Genomic DNA, 26844 nt, shown 5'->3' on the forward strand with positions numbered 1-26844 from the left:
CTTTATTCATTTAACCAATTAGAGCAACATGAACAGAAGGAACTCCTACACCATTTCCCCTTTTTTGTTTAAACAAAAAGGAAGGCTTTAAAAAAGTAAAATTACATATAACAAAACAGGTATCAAGCAAAAACTACAGTTATAATATTTACTTCTATTTTGTCTTTTATCATAACTGAGAAAAACTATAATAATAACTATCTATTTTTAAACCCCATCAAAGACTCCAGAAGGATATACTATTACCTAAGTAAACAGGAAGTGCATTATAAACAACTTCCAAAACTCTAGAATTGATAGAGACATCTTGCTGCCTGTACAGTCACCCAAAGTTTTTCTGTACCATTGGGGCATCCATCTTCAGCCTACAGGCTCATCGTATCCAGCAGACTTTTCCATGAAGCAGGAAATTTCAAAGACAGTTTAGTCACTTTCTTCTGTGTCCTGCAGAATGTCTCACAGACTCTTTCATGAAGCAGGAACTCCGAGGGACCATCTCACCTTTTGGCAAGTTTAGCAGTTATCTCTCTGTGAGTTCTACATGTCCAGTTTATGCAACAGTCCAGGCGAGCGCAGTTTCTTGCCCAAATGGCTAACCAACTCCATAAGGAGCTTCTTCGATGCCCATCTTCCTTAGGAAGTAGCTTGGTGCTGCCAGGAGCAGACGTGTCTCATTGTCATGAAAAGTCCTAAGTTATTAAAACATTTTAAATGCCATATTCTGAAGGTTTCTGAAAGATTTGAAAAATATCTAACTGAAATATATCTTTATATATCTATAAAATTTAACTAACATAACTATAAGCTTGACTATTAAAGATGACTCTATTAACCTATATTTCTTAATTATACATTACATTTTAAATGAGCTACACAATCACAATACCTTAATCAAGATCAGAAATACATATACATATAGCAAAATTGACCTTATATTTGTATCAGTAAAGCAAGATCCATACCAATGCAACAGCATGTATTGAATTTTGTTTTTTTTTATGCTTACTAATTCTATTTTATAAACAACTTTAATTTGTAAGTCTACCCAACTGTTAATGGATGATTAGTCCCTTTCCAGTCCAAGTAATGAATACATCACAATGCATATTTTTATGCTGGCTCTTAATGATTTTAAATAACTACTAAGGAGTAACATGAGTTAGCCTTGTTTAATGTTATATGATATTGCAGAGTTTCGAAAGATTTGTAGCTTTCCTTGTGATTCATCTGTGTGTCTGTGTGTGTGTTTGTACATACTGGCATGCATGCCTTGTGCACATGTGGAGGCCAGAGGTTATCACGGGTTTCTTAGCGGCCATTCTCCTCTTTTGGTGAGACAGTGCCTCTCACTGAGTTAGTGTGCTAGCCAGGAGGCCTTCCTGTCACTGACTCCCTGGTGCTGGGATTACAAGAACATTCAATCTGTTGCCGTGACAAGCTTTGTAGGTGGGTCCTGGGGGTTGAACCTGTATTCATGCTTGTGTGACAAGCTTTTACTGAGCTATTTCTCCTACCCAGATATGTAGCATTCTACCTTCCTAGAGGAAGTGTGTGAATCCCCATTGCTAGGCAGGCTTCCTCCACTTAGCATGGCCAGTCTTCCTATCTTCCTTTGGTTAGGGGTGGTGTGGCATGTGCTGAGCTGACCATGGGCTTTGCCACTGTTTGGTTGCTTTCAGTTCACCAAGATTTTTTTTTTCTTTCTGTGTCCTGGTACTTGGTGCCAAGCCTGGAGGACATGATCCTCTCAGTCCTGTCCAATTACAGAAAATGTGAAATAGCTCATCTATGGATACATTCATGAAACACAAACCAACCAATATAGGGTACTCCTTCTTCAGCTAGCTCCCCAGAAAATTCTCATATTCTGAGCCACTGTTTCTTTGCTTTCATATCCACCTAGAGATGAGAATCAGAAAGTCCCTACACCCAAGAGCCAAGAAGAAACTCAGACTAGCCAATCCTCAGCCTGTTGGAGTACTTGTACCCATTCCCACTAGACCTACTACAAAGGCTGCTAACCAAGAACCCTTTTTATCTCCTTCTGCCTTCTGATTGCACTCCCATTATGAGCCCTGAGACTTGCACTTCCTTCCTCGTGAGAACTAGGGGATTGTTGAGTATCAAGACAATGAGAACTGTCTCCTGATGTATTGGGTCTGCTGTACCTCCTATTTCTGCTACTATACTGTCTTTTAAAGCAAATCTGCTGCACACCTCCAGATGGTTTCAGGATTTAGGAGCTGAACTAAACGTTCTTCACTTTTTGCCATTATTTTGTTCAGCTTCCTAACTTACTAAGTCTTTTTTTATCTTTTTGCTTATGACCTGGCTGTTTCTTTCTGGTTCTTGAGGGAATTCACTTAGCACAACATCTGTGTTCTTGATAGCCTCAGGTTGGGGGTCTTTTTGCTCTGATGCCCTAGGATGATCCCAAATCACACTCAGTTAAAGTCTTCACTGTCTGGCAGGGAGTATCTTCTGCCTATTCCCAAATATTCTTTGCTAAAGGTCCCTGTTCCTGTGGAGAACCCCACAAGAAAGGACATGTTTTTGTGGACAGGCTTGCTTCCTTGTTTATTCTCCCCTTGGGCCTAAGTACTGTGCCATCTTCCTTTTCCAGTGAAAATGGTGAACCCTTGCCTTCTCCTGGCCTGTGACTAAACACCCTCCTTCTCATCCTCCAGCTACAGAGACGCCATCAAGACTGTTGTGGGCCTCTGCCCTCAGGAAGTGACTGTCTTGGTCGGCCTCAAGTCTGTGGGACTCTCTCCAAGTCCTCATTGCTGTTGACTGAATGCTTTTAAAAGACCACCCAGCAATCCCACCAAAGTCTGTGGTCTTGTAGTGTTTGCAGAGTTTTCTTATTAGGGTCGCAATGACAGTCCCTTGAAATTGTCCTGTGCCAGATGGAAGCAGAGCTGCATCGTGACTGATTTGTGTATCATTACCTGTCTGTAGGTTACTGTCATCCTTCCTACTTAACCCGCTCTCGGGTGTCTGGTGTTACTTGTAATAAATTTTACAGCCATGTGTAAAATTTGTTTTTAAAAAACTGTGTTTATAGATTTTTCTCAGGTCCTTCGCTTCCAAGACATTTTTTTCTTCTGATCAAAACAAAACAACAACAACAAAGAAGGAAGCCTAGCTAACTGCCGCCATTGCTGAGGTGATGGTCCTCTTTTCTCTGCCCTGGACTCCTGCAGTTCTTCCCTGCATAGGGAAGCAATTTTCTTTGTGTCTTGCACATGCTGTAGCCTTTGGTTTTGTTTTGCTTTGTTTTGTTTTGTATCTTTAGCTTGCAATGATTCTGAAAGAAGTGTTTGACAAGAAGGAGTACTAGAGAAGAAGGCTTTTTTTCTGGGGTATTATAATTCTGATGTATAATTCGGAATCTTGATGGCATCGAGTATTGGATTGCCCAGATGTGATGTCAAAATGTGTGAGCTAGTGTTATGTTAGTGTATTTTTCTTGTCTGTGGAGCCAATAGTAATTCTTCCAGACCAATGTCTGTCTATGGCTGATCTGTCCTTTCCTATCATTCAGTTAAACTTCAAGAAAGTTAGTTAACCTTCCACTTTCCTGAGAACTTTATGTTTTAGCATTTCCACAGCATAGCATGGGTTTGTCTACTTGTTCAGTGAGTTAACCATTCTTCTCTGACGCATGGGTGATAAGGTGATCAAATGAGGAAGCTACACCCAGCCACCTGCTCCTCGTCATTATATCTGGTGATCTTCTCTTCCCCCCTGAGTTTCTCATTGATTTATTAGTACTTCTAATTTATGTAGATATGGGTTCCTTTTCAAATCCTGTCATACACACTATTTTTTTTCAGCAGTAGCAACAAACAGACCTCTTCTATGCTCTCTGCACACCAGGGTTTCAGAATGCTATGACAGATGTCCTAGTTACTAGCACAATTATTTAATAAGAAGAAAATACTGTAGAAAAGAAACACTGAGACTTAAGGAGTGAAATGCTATGAAAATTGACTATAGTAGTTACTTCTTTGTATCTAAGGGTTCTGCTTTTGTGGATAAAAATGTAAACCTTCAACATCCTTAGTCATCAGAGAAATGCAAATCAAAACAACTCTGAGATTCCATCTTCCGCCTGTAAAAATGGCCAAGATCAAAAACACTGATGACAACTTATGCTGGAGAGGATGCATTGGTTGTGGGAGTACAAGCTGGTACAGACCCTTTGGATATCAGTGTGGTGATTTCTCAGAAAATTAGGAAACAACCTTCCTCAAGACTCAGCAATACCACTTTGGGGTATATATCCATAAGATGCTCAATCGTGCCACAAGGACATGTGCTCAACTATGTTCATAGCAGCATTGTTTGTCAAAGCCAGAACCTGAAAACAACCTAAATGCCCCTCGGCTGAAGAATGGATAAGGAAAATGTGGTAAGTTTACACAATGGAGTACTACACCGCAGAAAAAAATAACAACATCTTGAAATTTGCAGGCAAATGGATGGAGCTAGAAAACATCACTTTGAGTGAAGTAACCCAGAAACAGAAAGACAATTATCACATGTACTCACTCATAAGTGGTTTTTAAACATAAAGCAAAGAAATAAAGTCTACAAATCACAATCCCAGAGAACTTAGGAAACAATAAAGATACTAAGAGAGACATACGTAGATCTAATCTACATGGGAAGTAGAAAGTATAGAAAGACAAGATCTCCTGAGTAAATCGGGAGCACGGGAACTTTGGGGGAGGGTTGAATGGGAGGGGAGAGACAGGGAGGGGAGCAGAGAAAAATGTAGAGCTCAATAAAAATCAATAAAAAAATAATAAAAAAGTAAGCCTCTGGAGTTTGCACCTGCACTCAGCAACTACTTGTTAATATTGAAACATTTGACTACAAACTGAGTAATCTAGATTTTATTTAAAATACATCAGGGCATATGTATAAGTGATATGGAAATCATATACCATTTTATATTAGGGATTTGAACATCCATAGTTTCTACTTTCTTCAGGGAACCAAGGCAACACGGACACTTGATTATATAACCAAACACAATGAATTCACATCCCGGTGAATACAAAGCCAAAATAAGCACAACCAAGATATAACAGAGGAGGAAGAGACTGTTTACCAATGAAGTGAGGGCAAGAAGATGAGTTATTTCCAAGTCAGCACCCTCCACCAACAAAGGAAGCACTCATAGAGACTTTATTCTACAAGGTTATGCATACTCATTAAAAAAAAGCACTTTAAGCATGCTTTCCTGAGCATGGTGTTTGAGGTCGTAATTTACAAAAAGGAATTTTGGATAGGCTCAGCTGAAAGTCATGTGCATGTTTAAAAGGCCAAAATGGTGGACAGGAATGCATCTGAGCATGCTCAGATTTGTCCCTAAATTCTTGCTGAAATGCATGAAAGGCCACAAAAGGTGCATTGATATGTTAAAATACGATTCTGACTCTAACAGTACCTGTCTCGTCTAGTGGCTAATAGTTAGGCTTATCTCATGAGAAGAAAAAATATTTATTCTGTACAGTTTTAGGAATTCATGGGTAGCATTTACACATGGCAGATTTTACCTCCATGTAAAGAGAAACCCCTCACAATGAAAATTAATGACTGCCCGAGTGCACAGTGGGAAGTAATCAGCAGCTCTCGGAGGTAGGAGAACAAAGGCTCACTTCTCTCACTGAGTTACATCCCAAATTTGTCAGTGAAATCCAAAAGTTTATTTTATAAGTAAGATTATAACTAGAAGTAGAGAGATGGCTCCATGGTTAAGAGCATGGGCTGTTCTTCAAGGGAATTTGGGTTCAATTCCCAGCACCCACATGACAGTTCACAACCATCTACAAGTCCAGTACTAGGGGTATCCAATGTCCTCTTCTGGCCTCTGCAGGCACTGAATGCATGGCATGCAGTAAATGGATATATATATATATATATATATATATATATATATATATATGCAGGCAACACACTCACACACATAAAATAAAAATAAGGCTATAACTGTCAAATAAAGAAAAATGTTGTTTTTTGTTTGTTTGTTTGTTTCTGAGATGGGGTTTCTCTGTGTAGCTTTGGAATCTGTCCCAGAATTAGCTCTGTAGACTAGGCTGGTCTCAAACTCACTGAGATCTGCCTGCCTCTGCCTCCCAAGTGGGGTTAAAGGCATGTACCACCACTGTTATCATTCTTGGTTCAGGTGACCCGAGTCTGCAATCCATGAGAGACAGACTGCAGAGAAAGCTTGGGTATGGAGCATATTTAGTGGGTGGGGGGAGAGAGAAAGAATGAGAGGAAGAAAAGAAGGGGAAGAGGAGAAGTAGAGAAGCAGAAGTTGCATCTTCAGAAGAAGGAGAGAGAAAGGAGGGGGAGGCAGGAAATCCACATGCCTGGTATAAAGGGGGAGATTGGGAGTGGGGGGGTTGTCTCTTAAAGGGGCAGGTTACCCAGGTGACAGGACAAGCCAGTAGATTTAGTACAACATTCCTGCCTTTCTCTTATAATAAAGGCAAGGAGTTAGGTGGCAGGTTAAGGGGATGAAGGTGTTGAGATTTTAAAACTGCTTCCTGCTCGTTTGTGGATGTAGAAGTCTTGGGGGACCTGAGAAAACAGGGTACTGGTCATGTCCTGGGGTAGCTTTACTCCTGTCCAGGATTTGTGGTGTGGTGTGGAACTGTCCAGTGTCTCTTAGACCTGGCAGGTTTAAACAGAGCAGAGGACAAGGTTAAGTTTAAGGAAAAAATTTTCTTTAGGTACTGGTAATTAAGATCTTGGTAATTGAGGAGGTGGGTGTCAGAACCAGAAAATTGAGAGAGAGAGGTATGTCTGACCTGTTAAAGGTAAATCCTTTAATTCTGCTCCCTGGAACTTGTAAGAATTCTCTGAGTTTGTAAAACATAAGTTTTAGACACATACATTGTATAAACAGCAGCATATTTATGCCAGAATGACTGTGGCAGATGTTTCTGTACAATGAAAAGCATCTTTAGAAAAAAATCAAAGAGAATTTCAAGTCTTGATTTTGCAGTAGTGGTAGCAGTAGTACGCTGCCAGAGTTAGATTAATAGTTTATCAGCATTTTATTGATAATGTTAAGACTATGAATGGCAGCATGAGAGAGAAATTTGGTAACTTGTATTTGTTCTCAGACCTTTAAAAGTTGCAGGTACACACCTTAATAATTTGCATTTGTGCATCTTAAAACACCTTTCATTTAGGACATAGTAAGTTATACTGAAATTTCTTTGGTGAAACAAAACCCTCTCTCAAATTGCATCAGAGATCTTTGAGAAGGATAAAATTGTACTTGAGCTATTGATTTTAAAATGACATAGAACTTACTCAAATTGCTACCTAGAGCCACTCCTCAGGGTCCTCGATGGTTGTCGAGGGCAAGGGTGTCAGGACTGTATTTGTCTTCTGTTGTTTAGCACAGAAGATCCTGTGGCTTAGGAAATCTGTAGGAAGACAAGCCTACCTTGACCTGAGCAGTTAGGCAGTCGATTCCAGTGATTCTGTCCACTATCTGGAGGACTTCAGGATGTTAGATGAAAGGCAGTTTTTGCCAAGTGGTTAGCACTTTCACTTTCTGCGAAGCAAATTGCAGATAGACGTTGACCTATGCCCATCTGTCTTTTGTCTTCTTTGGAGAAAACAAAGTGCTGCTGCTAGGAGCCTTTCTGTCTCTTTGTCATGAAAAGTCTTCTAATAATTAAACATTTAAATGCCATATTCTCCAGATCTCTGAGCACTTGAGGGTTGTTTTTCAGGTACAGATAAGTTATAACTACAGTATGGGATTGGCCTGGAGAACTGGGTTCAAGCTTGGCTGTACTGGTTTTTAACTTAACAGGTGTGATTTATACTTGTGGAAAACAAAGAAGAAAAACTGTTTGCAACAGAAACTTAACAGTAAAACTGACAATAGTGAAGAACAGCTTACAGGAAAGTCTGTAGTTTAGCTTTTGTTAATCTGAAATAGATTTTTATAACCTTAAATTTTATCATTATATAGAATATATGTTAAAGCAGAGTTGAATTATATACACAGTATGTTGTAACAGATTTAAATGAAGGTGTAAGTCACAAACAATCCCACACCAGTTTGGAAATATGATTAATAGAATGGTTATTTATTTAAAGGGGAAAAACTTACAGATCACCATCCCAGACAACAGCACTCTGCACAATCAGGAAGGGAGCCTAGTCGCTGGAAGCTGAGCTGGAAGCCAGAGAGCGAGCGGAGGGCAGTTGCTGCTTTTTTAAAGAGAGAGAGACCACGCCCCAATGGGCTGGTATCTCAGCGGCTATTGGCTGAAGGAGCTGAAGGAGCTCCCGCAACATTTAAAAGTACATACCAATTTAAAATATTTAAGACTCTTTGCTTTCTTTAGTCTGGAATGATATACAATGAACAGAGCTCATTACAGCTGGGACTACTTAAAACACATTTTAACAGTAAGTACATGTAAAAACATACACAGTTGTATTTAAGTTTCTTACACATATATACACAGAGTTAAAGCTAACTTATGTTCACAGATAAAGTTAACTCAAAAGTCACATGCACATACACACACACACACACACTAAACAGGAGTAAACAGCAAGAAGAGGCAAGGAGTACCTCAGTAAAGATGGCAGCTTGGTTACCTGATCTGCCATTAATCAAGATGGTGGTGAGGTCATCTGATCTCCCCTCCTTGCCCTTAGTCAAAATGGCAGCGGTCACGAGTTGCATGGAGAAACCACATTTTCAGATGTACAGTGGGAATTCTAAACAGATACAATAACAAGAGAGGCATAGAGGACGTGTAGAACATACATTTAAAGCAGAATCATATGTGGGTGGCCATACCATTGACATTCTTTCACACATGAAGTAGGCAGGAAAAATCTCCATTTTTCCATTTGCCTATTTGCTGATAGAAATTATAAAACTTTCACTTTAGGTCGTTACCTAAGGGGTACGTAGGCCATTTGTTAGTGCAAAGGTAGGGAAGGTTATTAAGTAAGGCACTAAACTTAGACGTTTTATGGTCTGTAAAAGACATCCCAGCAGGGAGGCTGGACTTATAATATTGAAAAGTTTATTTTCCATGGCCAAAGACACGAGAGAAAGAGAGAGAGAGAGAGAGAGAGAGAGAGAGAGAGAGAGAGAGAGAGAGAGAGAGAGAGAGAGAGAGAAATGGAACCCAAAGGCAAGGCTGTCTGAAAACTTGAGACAGAGTGAGTGTCGAGTGATTGGTCAGGTCATCCTAAGGCTCCTCAGCTCAGAGGGTGGGCATTGGGGCCACTCCAAGTGGCTGAGGGACTACAGCCAAAGACACAGGAAACAAGATCTCAGTCCTCAGCCGTGGAGAATTAGCAGAGATGAGTGCCAGCAAAAGCTGACTTGGAGAAGGGGACTTTACCATTTAGTCAGTGTTGTGTGCAGCTAAGGAACAAACACAGGAAGTTGGAAAGTGGTCCAGGTCCAGGGTCCCTGTGTGTCCCCGTCTGCAAGCTTGCAGGTGGCAGGAACACAGAGAGCCTGGCTAAACCATGCACCAGTGTTATCATTCTTGGTACTGGTGACCTGAGGCTGCAGCCAGTGGGAGACAGACAGCAGAGCAAGCTTGAGTATAGAGTTTATTTGGTGGAGGGGAGAGGGATAAAGAGAGTGAGAAAGAGAAGAAATAAGGGGGAAGGGGAGAAGGGAGAGAGGCAGAAGCTACCTCTTCAGAAGAAAGCCAGACAGAGAAAGAGTGAGAGATGGAGTGGAAGCCAGAGATCCACTTGCCTTGGCAGGAAGGGGGAGATCAGGAGTGGGCAGGGCTTGTCTCTTAAAGGGACAGAGCAGGGTAGCCATGTGACAGGGCAGGCCAGCAGATTTAGTACAACTGCCACCACCAGGCTATTGATTTATTTTTTTAAAGAAATAATTTAACTTTATTTTATGTGCATTGATATGAAGGTGTCAGATCCCCTGGAGGTGGAGTCACAGACATCTCTGAGCTGCCATGTGAGTGCTGGGAATTAAAGCCAGGTCCTCTGGAAGAGCACCTGCTGAACCATCTTTCCAGGAAATACTATTTGAAAATATTCCTGCAAACAAGGAAGGGACTTGTTCACCAGGGAAAGTGGCTGTTGCTGTAGTGGATATGTGCTGTTCAATAGGGAAAATGGCTTGGTACAGTCCAGGAAGAAGGCTATTGCATTTAAGGGAACATTGTATCTTTAATAAAGGAGCTAAGATCGAAGAGTTTGTGAAGCAGGGGTTTATTTTCATAGATATGAATAGATAAAGACGAGAAGACCTGAGTGTGGAAAGCAGGAGGAAAGACCTGCATGACTGATATGACCAGGGATATTTTATCTGTCCTTAGGAGGACCAAACCTCAGGAGCCCAGAGAAAAGTGGATCAGTGGAGAGAAGGCAGTTCTGAGGAGAATGCCATTTGTAGGTCTGTGTCTCGCCTTATCATAAGTAAACAAGGGGATTATGAGTCTTACCTGAGCAGTATGAGAAGGAATGATTCTTTACACATAGATGCTCTCAGGAGCACAAAAGGTGTGAAGATAGCAATTTTTTTAAAAATATCTAGTTACTTTGTACATGTGACTGTAGACTGGGCAACACCTCGTTCCATAGAACAGAACGAATGTTTTCATTCCTGGACAGAGAAGTTTCGCTTCATAGAAGTCCAAGTGGCAAGTGTTGATGGTTTGTCAATTGCTTTTCTTTAATAGCTAAGGCACAGGGGACTTCCTTATTAGACTTGCGCGGTTTGACTGGAGTCTCCTGTTTTTTTTGAAAACTGACCTTTTCTAAGGTTCAGTTTGATGAACTGATGCTTGGATCTTTGACTCCCTTCGGTTTTAGTCTGGTTTTCAGTGCCCTGGTGAAGAATCTTGGTCCAGAAGGGCCCCTTCACTTATGCTTTAACAAGGCTAAAGCAAAATCTATCATTGCAAAGGTTTTATCAGTTTCCCTTTTTAACTTCTGAGCTATCTCTCCAACTCCCACTTCTTGGTATTTTAAGTAGGCCCTGTAAAACTCAGACTGGCCTCAAATTTGTGATCCTCCTACCCTAGTGTCTCTAGGGCTTGGGTTCTGGGTCTTCACTATCATACCTACTTAATACTGTCTCAGTACTTATTAGCTTCCTTATGAGGAGCTGGGCCCATGTGTCATTTAGTATTCCTTAACCATGTGTTAAATACATCTAGAAACTCCACTAGGCACTTGGGCTACCAAACATTGACCCTACCCCCCAGGAAAGCACAGATGTAGGTCATGTATGTCTTGAGTTGTCAGTGCGTAGCAGTCAGGATAACCATCACAAGGGCGAGATTTCAAAGACTGTGACAACAAGCATCACATGATGATTTGCATTCATGCATGAGAGAAGAGAGGCATCCAGTTTAACTGTAGAGAATCTAGTCTGAACAACTAGGTGAATGAGAATGCTGCCATCGGTATCAAGACAGAATGTGGACATAAAAAGATGGGATAGGAGGAGAGCAGGAATCCAGCTAGATGCGCAAAGGTTTAGAGACCTCTTCAAGCCCAAGTCCTTTTTCATTCAGAAACTTAGAGTCTGGAACTGAGAGATGTGGTCCATCCAGGCCAAAACGATAAATCTGAAGATGCCTTCTGGAACAACCTAGCCATAGATTTGCCCTTGTACCATGAGGGCAATGTGAACCTAATAGAGATTGTTAATAGATTCTAGGCTAATAGATAGATTCAGTCATTAGGGAAGCCTGCTATTTTCCTAAACTGCCTAATTTTCAAAACAGTCTTCTCTGACCTGTGAGCATGGGTGTTCTGATTAGCTGCACAACATTGTGTAGGTTATGTGGGCCTTGGGGTAAACTGCAAGGTTGACTTGGTGCAATTCATTGGTGTGTTTCTTTGTCCTCTATTAATTATTCCCTGTGGCTAATTCATTCCCCAGGGGACTCAGTGATAATCAAATGGTATATGGAGAATGGATCTGGGCAGAGAGGTTTCATAATTAACTTTAAAAGACCATACTATAAGTGACATACAAAACTATAAGAATAGGATTAAAATTACAAAAGTATATACTCAGGTAACAAGTTAATGAGTGTGATTCAAATATTGAAAATATTTGTTATCTCTAGAAAGGATCAGCATCTGAATTATATGTTACAGTTGCCATAGGAAGTAGATTACATGCCACATTGCTGACAGAGCTAAAATTCATGATACCTTCTTACTATAAAGAATTCCAAAGAACTCTGTTTGAAAATTCTTGATGTCTATAGCTTATCTTCAAAAACAAATATAAGCAAAATTGCTTCAACTGCTAGAAGTAGAGAGGAAAGTGATTCTCAGTCGTAACTGATGGTCAAATCCACAGAAATCTTGGAAATCTAGGATTGACAGAGGCATTAAGGATAAGGGCTGTGCAACATCAAACTAAATGGAGAGAAACTCACAGCAATCCCATGAAATCAGGAACAAGACAAGGCTGTCCACTCTCTCCATATATATATTCAATAGAGTTCTTGATGTCCTAGCTGGGGCAACAAAAGGAGATCAAAGAAATACAAATTGGAAAAGGAGAAGTCAAACTCTCATTATTTGCTGATGATATGGTAGTTTACATAAACGACCCCCAAAATTCTACCAAGGAACTTCTACAACTCATAAACACTTTCAGTAATGTAGCAGGATACAAGATTAACTCAAAAAAATCAATAGCCCTCCTGTACACAGATGATAAATAGGCCAAGAAAGAAATCAGAGAAACATCACCCTTCACAATAAATACAAATAGAATAAAATATCTCAAGAGTAACTATAACTAAGAACTTTAAATCTTTGAAGAAAGAAATTGAAGAAGATACCAGAAAGTGGAAAGATCTCCCATGCTCTTGGGTAGGCAGAATTAACATAGTAAAAATGGCAGTCTTACCAAAAAGCAATCTACAGATTCAATATAATGCCCATCAAAATCCCATCAAAATTCTTCACAGACCTCAAAAGAATAGTACTCAACCTTATATAGAAAAGCAAAAAACGCAGGATAGCCAAAACCTGTACAATAAAAGAACTTCTAGAGGCATCACAATTCCTGACTTCAAACTCTACTACAGAGCTACAGTACTAAAAATAGCCTGGTATTGGCGTAAAAACAGACAGGAAGACCAAAGGAACTGAATTGAAGACCTGGATATTAATCCACACACCTCTGAACACCTGATTTTTGACAAAAAAAAAAAAAATCAAGAAATATCAAATGAAAAAAAGAAATCATTTAACAAATGGTGCTGGCATAACTGGATATCAACATGTAGAAGAATGAAAATAGATCCATATCTATCACCATGCACAAACTCAAGTCCAAGTGAATCAAAGACCGCAACATAAAGCCAGCCACACTGAACCTCATAGAAGAGAAAGTGGGCAGTACACTTGAACTCATTGGCACAGGAGCCCACTTCCTAAATATAACTCCAGTAGCACAGAGACTGAGAGAGAAACAATTAATAAACGGGACCTCCTGAAACTGAGAAGTTTCTGTAAAGCAAAGGACACAGTCAACAAGACATAACAACAGCCTACAGAATGGGAAAAGATCTTCACCAACCCCATATTAGAGAGATCTCCAAAATATTCAAAGAACTCAAGAATTTGGTCATCAAGAAAACAAATAATCCAATAAAAAAGTGGAGTACAGACCTAAACAGAGAACTCTCAACAGAGCAATCTAAAATAGCTGAAAGACACTTAAGGAAATGCTTAACATCCTTAGTCATCGGGGAAATGCAAATCAAAACAACTCTGAGATTCCATCTTACACCTGTAAGAATGGCCAAGATCAAAAACACTGATGACAGCTTATGATGAAGAGGTTGTGGGGAAAAGGGAACACTCCTGTATTGCTGGTGGGAGTATAAGATGGTACAGCCCCTTGGGATATCTTTGTGGCAATTTCTCAGAAAATTAGGAAACAACCTTCCTCAAGACCCAGCAATACCACTTTTGGGTATATATTCAAAGGATGCTCAATCATGCCACAAGGACATGTGCTCAGCTATGTTCATAGGAGCATTGTTTGTCATAGCCACAACCTAGAAACAACCTAAATGTTCTTCAACTGAAGAACAGCTAAGGAAAATGTGGTACATTTACACCATGGAGCACTACACAGCAAAACAACAACAACAAAAACACATCTTGAATTTTGGAGGCAAATGGCTGGATCTAGAAAACATCATATTGTGTGAGGTAGCCCAGACCCAGAAAGACAATTATCATACGTACTCACTCATAAATGGTTTTTAAACATAGAGCAAATAAAACCAGCCTACAAATCACAATCCCAGAGAACCTAGACAACAATTAGGACACTAAGAGAGACATCCATGGATCTAATCTACATGGAAGTAGAAAAACATAAGATCTCCTGAGTAAATTGGGAGCATGGGGACCATGGGAGATGGTCAAGGGTGGGGAGAGGCAGGGAGGGGATCTGAGAAAAATGTAGAGCTCAATAAAAGCTGCCAGGGAAATATTTTTATGCTATGTTTTAATGGATGTCTGGGATATTCACTATTTTTTTTGTTTTTGAACGGCTACCAAACCATCAGGTTTAATTTAGAAAGAATATTGAAGGCAACTAAATACACTAATTATATTTTCATTTCTAAACATAAGATGACCATTTTTATATCAAAATGAGGAGGTAAATGTATAACTTGGTGTCCTTCATGAAGAATTTTGCTAGATTTTGCATTTCCTCAAACTGTATCTATAATGTATATCTTGATAGGTCCAGAATTTATAAAATCTCTTTCCTACAAACTGGCCAAAACTTTCAACGAATTTGATATAGAAAAATGTTAATGCATTGAGCAAGTAACTGAGCTGCTGCTTCACTGTAGGCATCCCTGTGTGCATATGTTTATATAGGTGGTCTTCTCCGTGAGTGGGTGAACTCAGGTTCCCAGCATCTTTGTCCTGGGGACACCAACAATGATGAGAATGTGTACCCCAATTTCTAAAGTCCACAGTCCCCACATTCTTATATTTTTAGCCTTTGAAGTCGGTGTTATTCACTTTGTCTGATTTTAAAAACTGACCTCACAGAAAATAACACGACAACTCCTAAAGTGAATTGAGGCCCTTGATATAAATAACCCAGTTATTTTTAAGCATGTTACTAAGCACGTTCCATAGAGACACAGACCATTTAAATTAAGAGTTGAGATTGTGACAACCAATAGCTGTGATAGCCAATAACAAATCTGCACTCCCTGGGATCCAATGAACCATGCAACCATCTTGCGCTCTGGCCTGATTAATGGAACTTAATTAAATTTATATGTACTTAGAATAACTGCTGAAAAATGTATTATTGTTTGTAAAATAAATAAATGTTGTTAACCTTAAGGAAACCAAAGCAAATAGTTTACCTGGGTTATGGGCTCACTGATTCAGGCAAGAGAGTGGATGTCAGAGATCATGCAAAGGACTTTGAGCCACTTCTTATCAGCAAACAGGTTTCACACTGGGGTCTCTGAAGCCTAGGTAAGACAGCCATGAACCGAAAAGGAGCGAGAGCGGCAGGCCAAGCTGGCGGAAGAGAAGATGAGGAAGGAGGAGGAGGAAGCAAAGAAGCGAGCAGAGGATGACCTCAAAAAGAAGAAGGTTCTCTCCAACACGGGGGCTCATTTTGGGGGCTACCTGGTCAAGGCAGAACAGAAACGTGGGAAGCAGCAGACTGGCCGGGAGATGAAGCTCAGGATCCTGTCTGAGAGGAAAAAGCCCTTGGACATTGACTACATGGGGGAGGACCAGCTCCGAGAGAAAGCCCAGGAGCTGTCAGAATGGATCCACCAGCTGGAGTCAGAGAAATTTGACCTGATGGAGAAATTGAAGCAACAGAAATACGAGATCAATGTGTTGTACAACCGCTTCAGCCATGCCCAGAAATTTCGAAAGGGGGCTGGGAAGGGTCGAGTCGGAGGCCGCTGGAAGTGAGACTGCCAGGATTTGTCCCATTGTATGGGGTCCAGGAGCCACTGAAGCATGTCCCTTCTGTAACTCAAAATAAAGGCTCTCCAGAAAAAAAAAAAAAAAAAAAAAAAAAGATAGCAGAGAGCCTTTGGACAAGGCCTCAGGCCTGTAATCAGTTCTGAGACTTAGTCAGGGCCCAGTGGTGGGAAATGACTTCCACTGAAGAGACAGTCTATAAATCAAAACTGGGGGTTCCACGGGAAAAGCCGCTTTATGCAACGAAGTCCTCTTTGTTTCCAAAAGGATTTGGCAGCTTGACACAAGATCCAGAATATCAAAGGATTTAATGGTTTTAAACAGTGACACAACATGAAAGGGACAAGAAAAACAAAATCCTAGCAAGACAATGATCCCCAAATGCCCTCCAACATCAGATGAACTTACTAGAAATGAAATACAAATTTAATTTTTAACTTTATTACACACAAGGAGGTAGAAATGTAACCCATCCCTTAGTCCCTCACAGCGATAATAAAAGTCAAATGAGTGGCTCAGGAGGGCATGATTTCTCACTGGGAGATTTGAAAGGAATGTTTGTACTTGTCTTTGTGATACTGTGTAATAAAAACATTTTCCACTTTTATAACACAAGAATAAAGTTCAAAAATCAGCCTGTGTGCTTTCTCCGTGTACATCAATGTGATAACACCAAGAGCAGTCAGTGAAAGCAATTTGAAGGAAAGCCTTCCCTCCCTTGTCCAGATAAGAAATTCTCCAATGGCCTGGCTTCCTCTAGCTATAGAATCCACCATCCATAGCTGAGCATCCCAAAGGCTGTCTTCCGTATCTATCTTAAGTATGCTCGCCTTGTGATAAGAACCTTAAGGTAGTGTTAGGGGCACAGTTTGTGAAAAGCAAGTACCCAGAGCATATAACCATGAAAGGTGAAACACTGAACAAATGGGAAATGCTCCTCGTCCAAGACTCTTGAACAAAACTGTGTGAAGGATGGGATTTATTTATTTATCACCTCTTTCTTAAGTGATTTATTTTGATCAGATTAGTGCTCATCTTGATTTTCTTCAGAATAACTGGCTGGACTTTTTAAAAGGGCATCTGGATGCTGACTAGAGATCACTGAGAGTGGGAAGTGGGTGAATCAGTGTCCTTGGATATGGTCAGGGAAAAAGAAACCAGGGGTCTGGTTCTGGGGATGCATGCAGCCATGAGTGGTTCTGGAGTTGCATGCAGCCATGAGTGGTTCTTCTAGCAGCCAACAGATGTGCAGGCTGCAGGATGTCCTGTCTAAACACTGTGCATGGACCCACTGCTTCTTAAAGGAAAAATCTGTGTGACGTTTCAATGGCTGTAGTCATAGTTTATCTTACAAGATCTAAATTTATTGGGATTTTCTAGGTGCTTTTAATGTATCACTTTTAATGTATTACTTAAGATTCACAGCTACTGTGAAATTATAGCTCACATTTCACAGGTGAGAAAAACAAGATTTTGGAAATGACATTTAAGTTATCCAGAGTGCCATGCTATTTAGAGTGAATGGATTGAATTATGTCCTCTGAGTCTTAATCACGAGTTACAGAATTTGGACAAAAGCCTTAGCAGGAAGTGATGAAGTCTAAATCAAGTCAAGAAGGCCTCACCTTCAGGACTTCATGACCTCCTGACTTGACAGAGCAAGGAACTTGGAAGAGAAAGACACACTTAAGTGTGCTGCTCTCTTTCTGTTCTGTGAAGACTACTCAGCCAGTAGGAAGAAAATCTTCAACAAGCACAATTATCTGCGCATCTATCTTCATAATCTACATCATCCTTATGAAGTTTTTAACTTTGTTATATTTTTATTAATGCTTCCCTTTTAATTTCTACATTTATTATGTTCTTCTCTCTTTTGGTTAATTTTGATAAGAGATTTTCAATCTTGTTCATTTATTATTCTTTAAAAATACTTTTACTAATTGTTGAACATTTTATACAATGTATTTTAATCATATTCATTCCCTTCTCCTAGATCCTCCTCACACCTTTTCTCAGGTCTATCCCCTTTCCACATCTTCAAAACTTTGTGTTCTCCTTAAAAATAAAAAGATCAAATTCAATTTAACCTACTGTGTACTCAAGTGTGGGAACATCCTCTGGAGTGTGGTCAACCTGTGATGAGCCATACCTACAAAGAAAACCCATTCTCCTTTCCCCAGCAGCTCTCATTGGCAATAGCTCTTCAGCTAGGGATAGGAGTTTATGTCCACCAAGAAGAATTACATGGAGATGGATGAGAAGACAGAGTAGAGGAGGGAATATGGAGAGAGAAAACTAATACTGATGACTTTGAAAATCCCATATGAAAACCTATTATTGTAGAAGCCTTCTAAAAATATTTACATATACATTTGCACATACTTATAAAAAAAAGAGTTGAGGTGAAGGTAGCCTGTAATTGAATGACGGTACCCTACTGGATACCACAGGCTAACAAATTCAAAGCAAAGTGCTGGGAATTGGTTACCTCTTTCAGAGCTGTTAGCCAGCGATGTTCCATAGACCCTCAAACACTGTACTCTATCACTAATGCTCTTGATTACATTCTAGAACTTGATGATAAGACTCGGTTGCTGAAGATACCCACATACTTAAGCCAGAAACTATGGAGAAATCAAGTTAGTACTGACCTGGAAGCTCCATTCCTAATAGCTATATTTCAGAGTGCTGGGTTGTGTTGTGCACACTATCAGAGACAAAAAGTAATCATTGCCCTTTTCTATTTGTAAATCCTGTGAGCTATAATAGAGATGGCCCTGGAAAAATATGCTCAATGGTCAGAAATATTTCATAGGAGTAAGCAAACACTTTGTGATTGGATGTAAGGCTTTCTCCAAGGAACCCATACAACATTATCAGGAGCAAGAACCCATGACTAAACAGACCTTAGACACAGGTGAGAGTCTACTACTACTACTAATCTATAATTATAGCATTAGACTGATTCTGATGATTTAGGGTGATACTAGTGAATTTGTAAATATCTTAAATCTCATTAGAGAAGCTTCTTTTAGGAGTAAATGGTAATAACATAGGCACCCACAGCTGGTCAAGGTATAGAAAATAAAAGACTTTTTCTCAGCGCTAAAGGGGACATATCACATCCCTCCTCCCAAAACTCTGGGGCCATCATAAAAGGAGGCAGAGGATTGTAAGAGCAGGAGGAGGTGGATGACTGTAGGAAAACAGTACTTTCTGGACACAGCCGGGTAGTCACATATATTAACTCACAGTGTTGTGACAAGATTTGTGTAAGCTCAAGCCAAACAAAATCTTGCTCCCCATGTTCAAACAACCAACTCTTCATTTCAGCTATTTTTACTTTTCCAATATTCATATTTCATCATTTCTACCCTGGACTTACTCTTTATTTCTTGACTAGTGCCTTTGGGGGGGGGGGATTATTTGTTTTCTTGCTTTGTGTGTTTTGTTGTTGTTATTGGTTTCTTTCTTTCTTGTATTTTTAATTTTCCAAAACTGTATAGTGCATCAATAAATTATTTTTGTGGTTGACTCCTAGTTTTTTTGATGAGTGAGCTTAGCATTATAATTTATCCTATTAATGTTGCCTTTGCTATATCCCATAGATATCACTTATCTTTTCAGTCAACTCTTGTATTTTCTTATTTCCTTCTTGTTGTCTTTGGTGACCCATTCATCATTCAATGTGTGCCATTTAATCTCTGGGAGTTTGCATATATTTTATAGTTTCTCTTATTTTGATACCTTGCATTAGTCCATAGCATCAGATAGAATACATGTTCTCATTTCAATTTTCCTATTATTGTGAAGGCTTGATTTGTATTTTGGAGCAAGTTTCATGTACTGCTAAGGAAAAAAACATGAGTATTCTTTAACATTTGTGTAGAATACTCTATTGTTAGTTAGGTACTTTATAATATCATTTTAACCTCAATGAATCTCTGTTTATTTTATACCCAAATGAGCTATCTATTGATGACAGTGAGGCATTTTGGACACATATTATAACTTCGCTAGAGTTTCCCTGTGACTTTCTGTCTACTAGTATTTGTTTTATGATACTGAATGTACCTATGCTTGGTGCATATGTATTTAGGACTTTAATGTCCTCTCCAAGTATTGTTCCTTTAAGAATTATGAACTGACCTTCATTATCATGAATAGTTGTAGTTAGAAGTCTATTTTGTCAGATATTAGAATATGCCAAGTTTGTCTCCTAGCTAAATTTGTTGAGCATACCTTTCCTGGCCTATATTTATTAAGGTGGTGTCTATTTTTGTTAGTTGAGTGTATTTATTGAGGCAGAAGAAAAGATGAATCCCACTTTCTTATCCATTCTGGTGGGTTTTATTGGAGAACTGTTCAGAGTTATTAATGAAAGATATGTTTATTTCTGCAATTTTAAATATATATTACTTAATATATTTGAATATATAAATATATTAATTATAGATATATATATGCCTCTTTTGATTAACTGTCCTAGTTTTGTTTAACCCTGCCCCATGCCTCCTATAGTTTTCTTGTTCTTAGGCTCAGTCTGAAGGATTCCTTTTAGCAGCCTTTGTAGAGTTGTCTTAGTTGTTATAAAATCTTTTGATTTGTTTTATTGTTTTGTTTTAAGTTTCTGTTTTTCCTCTGCTTACAAAAAAAAAAAAAAGATTTTCTGCATATAATGGTATGTGTTGACAGTTGTGTCCTTAACTTTGGAACTTGGAAAACTATCTTAGTCAATGTTCTACTGTGTGACAAGACACCGTGATGATGGCACCTCACTGAAAAAAAAAAAAAAAAACAAAACTTTAATTGGGGCTTGCTTATAGTTCCAGAGGTTTAGTCTATTATCATCAGGATGTAGAGCAAGGTGGCATCCAGGCAGCACATGGTGCTGGTGAAGTAGCTGAGGTTTCTATATCCAGATCCACATACAGCAGGAAGAGAGAACCACTGTACCTGGCTTGGGCTTTTGAAACCTCATAGCCCCAGTGATTCCCCCCAACAAGGCCATAGCTACTCCAACAAGGCTCCACCTCCTAATCCTTTTCATGTTACTACCAGATGACTAAGCATTCAAATATATGAGCTTACAAAGTCCATTCTTATTCAAATTACCACATTCCACTCCCTAGCCCCATAGGCTTGTAGCCATATTATAATGCAAAAAAAAAAAAAAAAAAAAAAAAAAACCATTCAGTCTGAAATTCAAAAGTCCCCATAGTTTATCACAGTTTTAACACTGTTTAAAAGATCAACATTAAAACCTCTTCTGAGACTAAGGGCTATCCCTTAATTGTAACCTCCTGTAAGATCAAAAAGAAAATGGAGAGCACACACTTCTACCATACAATGGGACAGAATTTACATTACCATTCTAAGGGGAGGATTGGAAGCATAGTGATGAATTACTGGAGCAAAATAAGAATGAAAAACAATAAATTTCAGATTCTTCATCTCCATGCCCAATGTCAAAGTGGTCTTCCAACTCTTTCCAGCTTTATTGATAACTGCAACCTCTCTTCAGCAGGTTCCAACTCTCTCCTCAGCAGACACTCCCTGATTCTGGCATCTCTAACATCTCTAACATCAGAGGGTCTCCAACATAATCCAGATTTCACCTTCACAACTTCACAAATAAAGGCCTCTCTGGACCTCCATTCAGGGACATCCCTGACACACACCTGGCCTCAGTAGCTTTCCTTGGATGCAAAGGGAGATTCTATATAACCCCTTTCTTCTGTCCTTGACTCTAAGACCAGAACCATGTAGCCAAAGCTGCCAGTGTCTGCTGCTTGCTGGGGCTGGAACTTGGTCCCCTCATGCAAACCAGCTTTCTGTTTTCAGTGGTTTCCTTCACTGGTTAAGCTTTTCTTTAATTCTTTTTTATAAGCTGGAAATTTAGCTGGATGGGGTTTACCCTGAGGTCACCACTCCTGATATAGCATCCATTCCATTCTTCAAACTTTTTAATCTCCTGGAGCACTGGATTTCGCTCCATTACACTTGCTGGTGTTCCTTTTCTCCTCAAACTATATTTGGTATATTTCCTTGCTCAACTTTCTCCATTTCATTATGGGCCTGTATAAAAGTGACCACTAATAACCCCATGACAGAGTCAATACTAGATTGTCTTGAAATATCATCTGCCAAGGTCATTAATACAAAATCCCTCAGCTTAGCTTCAGGTAGACTTTTTTTGACATGGACAGAGGCAGTCATAGTCTTCACTAAAATGTCACATAATAGGTCTCTAGGCCACTTACTAATAGTCTTTCCCCCTGAAACACCTTGAGTTGGTCCCCAATAGTTAAAATTGGCCTCAGCACTGTCTTTAAATCCCCTACTAGGATAGGTCATCAAGCCCCACTTCAAGTATACAACCACTTTCTAGTCCAAAGTCCCAAAGTCTTCTATGTTCCTCCAACCAACAGCATGGCCAGGCCTGTCCCAGAAACACCCCAGTCCCTGGTACCAACTTCTGTCTTGGTCAGTGCTCTATTGCTGTGACAAGACATCATGGTCATATTAAAGAAAGCATTTAACTTGTGCTTGCTTATAGTTATAGAGCTTTATTGACAATATTTTCTGTTCCTTTTATCTAGGCTTCTAGAATCTCCACCTTCTTCATCTATAATCCACATGCTTGGTCTTCACGTGGTGCCCAATATCCTCTGTGTTCTATTCATGTCTTGTTCACAGTTTATGAGTTTCTTTGATTGTGGGACCTAATTCCTCCATCCTGACTTCGAGCTCTGATGCTGTCTTCCACCTGATCAGTTCTGTTCCTGATGCTTGCCACTGAGATACTTACTTAACTAATCATGTTTTTCCTTTCCAGTTTCATTTCAGTTTGGGTTTTCTTCTGCATTTCTACCTCTGTACTGGATTTAATTTTTTATATCATGCATTATCCTCCATCATCCACTCCTTAGAATTTGATCACTCTATTTTTGTCTTCTTTAAGTTTATTTGTGTGTTTGTGTTCTTTTTTAATGCTGTGAATTTACTGAAATTATTTATATTTGTTCTTTAAAATTCTGTGTCAGGAATTTTGTCTAAATTGTTTTTCTTAAAAGCCATTTCTATATGGTTGAAGATTTGGGTATATTGTCTTAATGTTTTATATTACTTGCAATTTTACAAAGGTCATATGATTCAGACTGTTTTGTTGTGTCTTTTCGCCCATAGGATCTGAGGTTTGATGGGAGATGATGGGCTATGTGAAGGAAACTTGAAAGGTGAGGGAGGTTCCCAAGGCAGTGAGGGCAGAGTCAGGGTGCTGTGGTCTTTTAGTGGGATGGCCGCATTTAGTGAAGCAAAGGAGGGGTTTTCTGAAGTGAGGGGGCCAGGACAGAGCTATGGTATTTCTTGTCCTTTACTGACAACCACAGGGGACAAAATGATAGGACAGGTTCTCCGTGTGGTAGGGAACAATGCTGGGTTGCTTCCTATCTCTTAGTGAGCTGGCCGCACTAACGAACAGCAGGAGGAGTTCCAGAGAGGATTGTCGCTTTCAGTCAAAGTTGTGATGAGGCCCAAGGAGCCTGCATATTGTCTGGATGTTGTGCATCTTCCTTCCTTTAATCACACAGACCCTCAACCATGGCGACTCCCTATGCTAGAGTCACATTCCACACAGGGTTAATAGCAGAAAAAAATCCAGGGGATAATTTCCAAAGATGGCTTACAGATGAACAAATGTTTCTGTGGCTATGATTTGTAAATGATTACAATAATGCTCATGATCCAGAGATCCGTGGGACTTAAAATAAAGAAGACTATCCCCAGCAATAATTCTGAAAATCTCTAATCCTAGTAAAGCAATACTTCCACTGTATCAAGGTTGCAACTGCCGTGTGGTAGCTGCTTTGTAGATCTCATCACATCTGATCAGTGATGGACCTATTTACATAACAGAATTAATAGGCTAGAGCTTGACAGAGATGCTCAGGGCAGGAGGCTGCTTGGTAAAACTTAAACGCTGTGTTGTAGTGCTGGGAGTGGGGGCAGGGTGATTATGGGACAGCGAGCCTCCAGCCGCTACATTTCCAAATGGGTCAACGTTTGTAAGTTCCTCTGCTTTGCTTTATTTTGTGAGTAGGAGGGTACTGGTGGCGGCTATTTTTTCTTCCCCAATCTCTAGAAAATTGCTCCAGTGCAGCTTCAAGAGCCGTATGCATAAGACCTGCTTAGTCACCATTTTGCTGTTCATCTGTGTGGAAGAGGCATTCAGGAAAATTCTCCTAGCGTTCCACCCGTCGCGTCGATGTACTTCAGGCTCACAAGAAATCAAGCCCACCCTGTCTTTTATTTGCTTTTCTCCATCTTTTCTCTAGCCCACCAAGGCACCGCTGTAGGTCAGCCCCAAGCCGTCTGCCTCAGAGATCAAAGTGCCCAGTACCGCAGCTGGTCTGCCTGCAAAAGCTCACGGGTGTGCAAAGCACTCACGGAGATGATGCCAGGAGCTGGTCTCGAAGAAACTCGTGTTTTCTTGATTGACCTTCATTCAGAAGAAAAGGTTGAAATGTTTTGCCTTACTTAGATGTGAGCAGACATGTGGTTTGGAATTTTTCTTGTCTGAATTATGAGACATAGTACACACAGGGAATCAGTTTGTTTTAACCCAGGAGGATTCCGGAGAGAGTGCCTTTTCTACCCAGGAGGATTCCGGAGAGAGTGCCTTTTCTGCTCCAAGACAAGTAGGCCATGGCAGAAAGTGGCTGACAGTTTTGTACCCATAGAGATGAATTTGACTATGTTAAGAAAGTACCATTTGTGGAAAGAGCATTGTCGCATTTGTATTTTGTAATGTCAGAAGATCAGGACTAGAGGCAGGAGCTGAACCTACAGCTCCAAGTTCCATAGACAAGCAGAACAGTGTTTTTCAGAGTGGAAAGGGGGAAATTAAAATGAGTTGGTAGAATTTAAGGCAGAGGTTCAGTGTTTATTATGCTGATACATAATTCTCACATATTAGCATCTGAACAGTGTTATCCTTTAGAAAGTTCATGCTTCTGAGCTCTAATGTGGGGTTTATAAACCGGTAAGAAGATGCAGAGAAATTTCCTATTCAGAGGTGCTACATAGATTGCTTCATTTTCTTCAGATTCCCCATCCTATTAGAAATGCTTGTCTAATATTTCGTATAACGTATTAAAGTTTATGCAGACATTTTTTACAGAGCTCTGTTTTGTGAAACACTATTTTCTTCTTAATCTGCATTCTGTGGCTATCACTAGATAAAGATAACTGTGTAACTCGTAGAGAAGAAAGGTTTATTTGGTTCATTGTCTCAGGGGTTTGTAACGTCAAGATTGGGTAGACAGGGTGAGGTCTGTTGTGTAAGTGGAGACTTTCTGCAAAGTTCCAAGTTAATAAAGGACATTGCATTATTTAAAAAGAAACATTCCAGTTTAGGCCTCTCCTCTCCTCTTCTTTTTTTTAAAGCAAAATATTTTTATTGATTCTCTGGGGATTTCACGTCATGCACCTCAATCACACGCACTACCAGTCTTTTTGGGTCTGTTCCCTAACCCTCATCACCTTACCCCCAAAATAAAACAAAAATTAGAGAAAGAAATAGAAAATTAAAGAAAAAGAAGTCCAGTTTTTGTTATCTATCTACTCGCTGGAACATAGTCGAATTCTCAGTGGCCTGCTCCTTAAAGAGAACTAAGTGCTCCCACTCCCATACCATGTGTTGTGGGGAGTAACACCTCAGTGTCCTTACCAGACTTTTTAAGCCTTCATTTTGATGGCTTCCTGTTTGGGCTACTACTTTGGGGGAGGGGTGTTGATATGGTAGAGATTCCCCACTGTGGCCAGGGTCTGTGTTGATATCCATGGCCTGTATGACCGCCAAAGACCATGTGTGGTCTGTGCTGCAGCTGAAGCCACGTTGATGTGAGTGGCCTGCGATGCCGCCTGAGGCCGTGTCGATGTCTGTGGTCCAGGTTGCCTCTGAGGGCCTTCTCTTGGTCCGTGGTTTTACTGCAGCTGAGGGCCATCTGTGCTGTAGCCAGAAACCATGCGGAAGCTAATGGCCGGTGCTCCCACTGACTGTAAATGACAAGGAAGCTACTTTGCAGTAGTAGCGATGGCTGCAGACCCACACTTGAGAAAGAGGGACAAGGCAGGCTTCTTCTCTTCTTAAAAAGTGTCAGTCCTGTTGGATGGGGCCACCACATGTATAGTCAAAGTCAGCATTGATTAGCTACCAAACATCTCACTTCCAATCTGTAGTCAGATTAAGTTTCACTTTCTTATTTTACAGTAGGATTTAAATTCGGCATGAGCTTTGGTAGAAACTATTCAACTCATAGTAACCTCTGTTTCTGAGTGAGGACCTTGTCCATGTGATAAAATTATTGCTCTTGGGGCTGGAGAGATAGCTCACTTATTTAGAACACCTGGGTCCGATTTCTGTCATGCAGCTGCTAGCAACCCTTTGGAACTGCAATCCCCGGGGATCTGTTGCCCTCTTCTGGCCGCCTCTAGCACTGCATGCTCATGCAGCTCAGACATAAGCGCAAGCAAACACCCATAAATATAAAATCTCCCTCAAATTAAAAATATAGTGTTCACATGATACATGGGCTGATATAAGCCACACTCGCTGTTGTAGGTTTTCTTTTTATGCTTGTGTGATAAAGTTTTGCTCCGTAGCTTGACAGGCTGGGAACTTTTAGCGACGCTTCTGCATCAGCTCCACAAGTGATTGGATGAAAAATAAGCACCCCTCAGCGGTCATTCTAACTATTGTGTTATTATTAGGATTACATAAGTATTATATAAATACATACAAAATTTGAGAGCGTGTGCATGAATGAAGAA

At 40.0% G+C, this 26844-nt stretch overlaps 2 protein-coding genes across 2 annotated transcripts in view; both read left to right on the forward strand.

Moving 5' to 3' along the window:
* The window catches only part of Vwc2 (von Willebrand factor C domain containing 2), a 152140-nt gene that overhangs the window by 60917 nt on the left and 64379 nt on the right, over nt 1-26844 (forward strand). The gene's annotated exons all lie outside the window — the stretch shown is intronic.
* LOC119819406 (troponin T, slow skeletal muscle-like) lies at nt 9138-15999 on the forward strand (the record flags this gene model as incomplete). The annotated part of the gene is made up of 2 exons (XM_038337605.1): nt 9138-9183; nt 15563-15999. Coding segments are annotated over 2 exons (483 nt in total), but the record flags the coding sequence as incomplete, so codon positions are not given.

Source organism: Arvicola amphibius, chromosome 1 (genome assembly GCF_903992535.2).
Source record: "Arvicola amphibius chromosome 1, mArvAmp1.2, whole genome shotgun sequence".
Classification (NCBI taxonomy): domain Eukaryota; kingdom Metazoa; phylum Chordata; class Mammalia; order Rodentia; family Cricetidae; genus Arvicola; species Arvicola amphibius.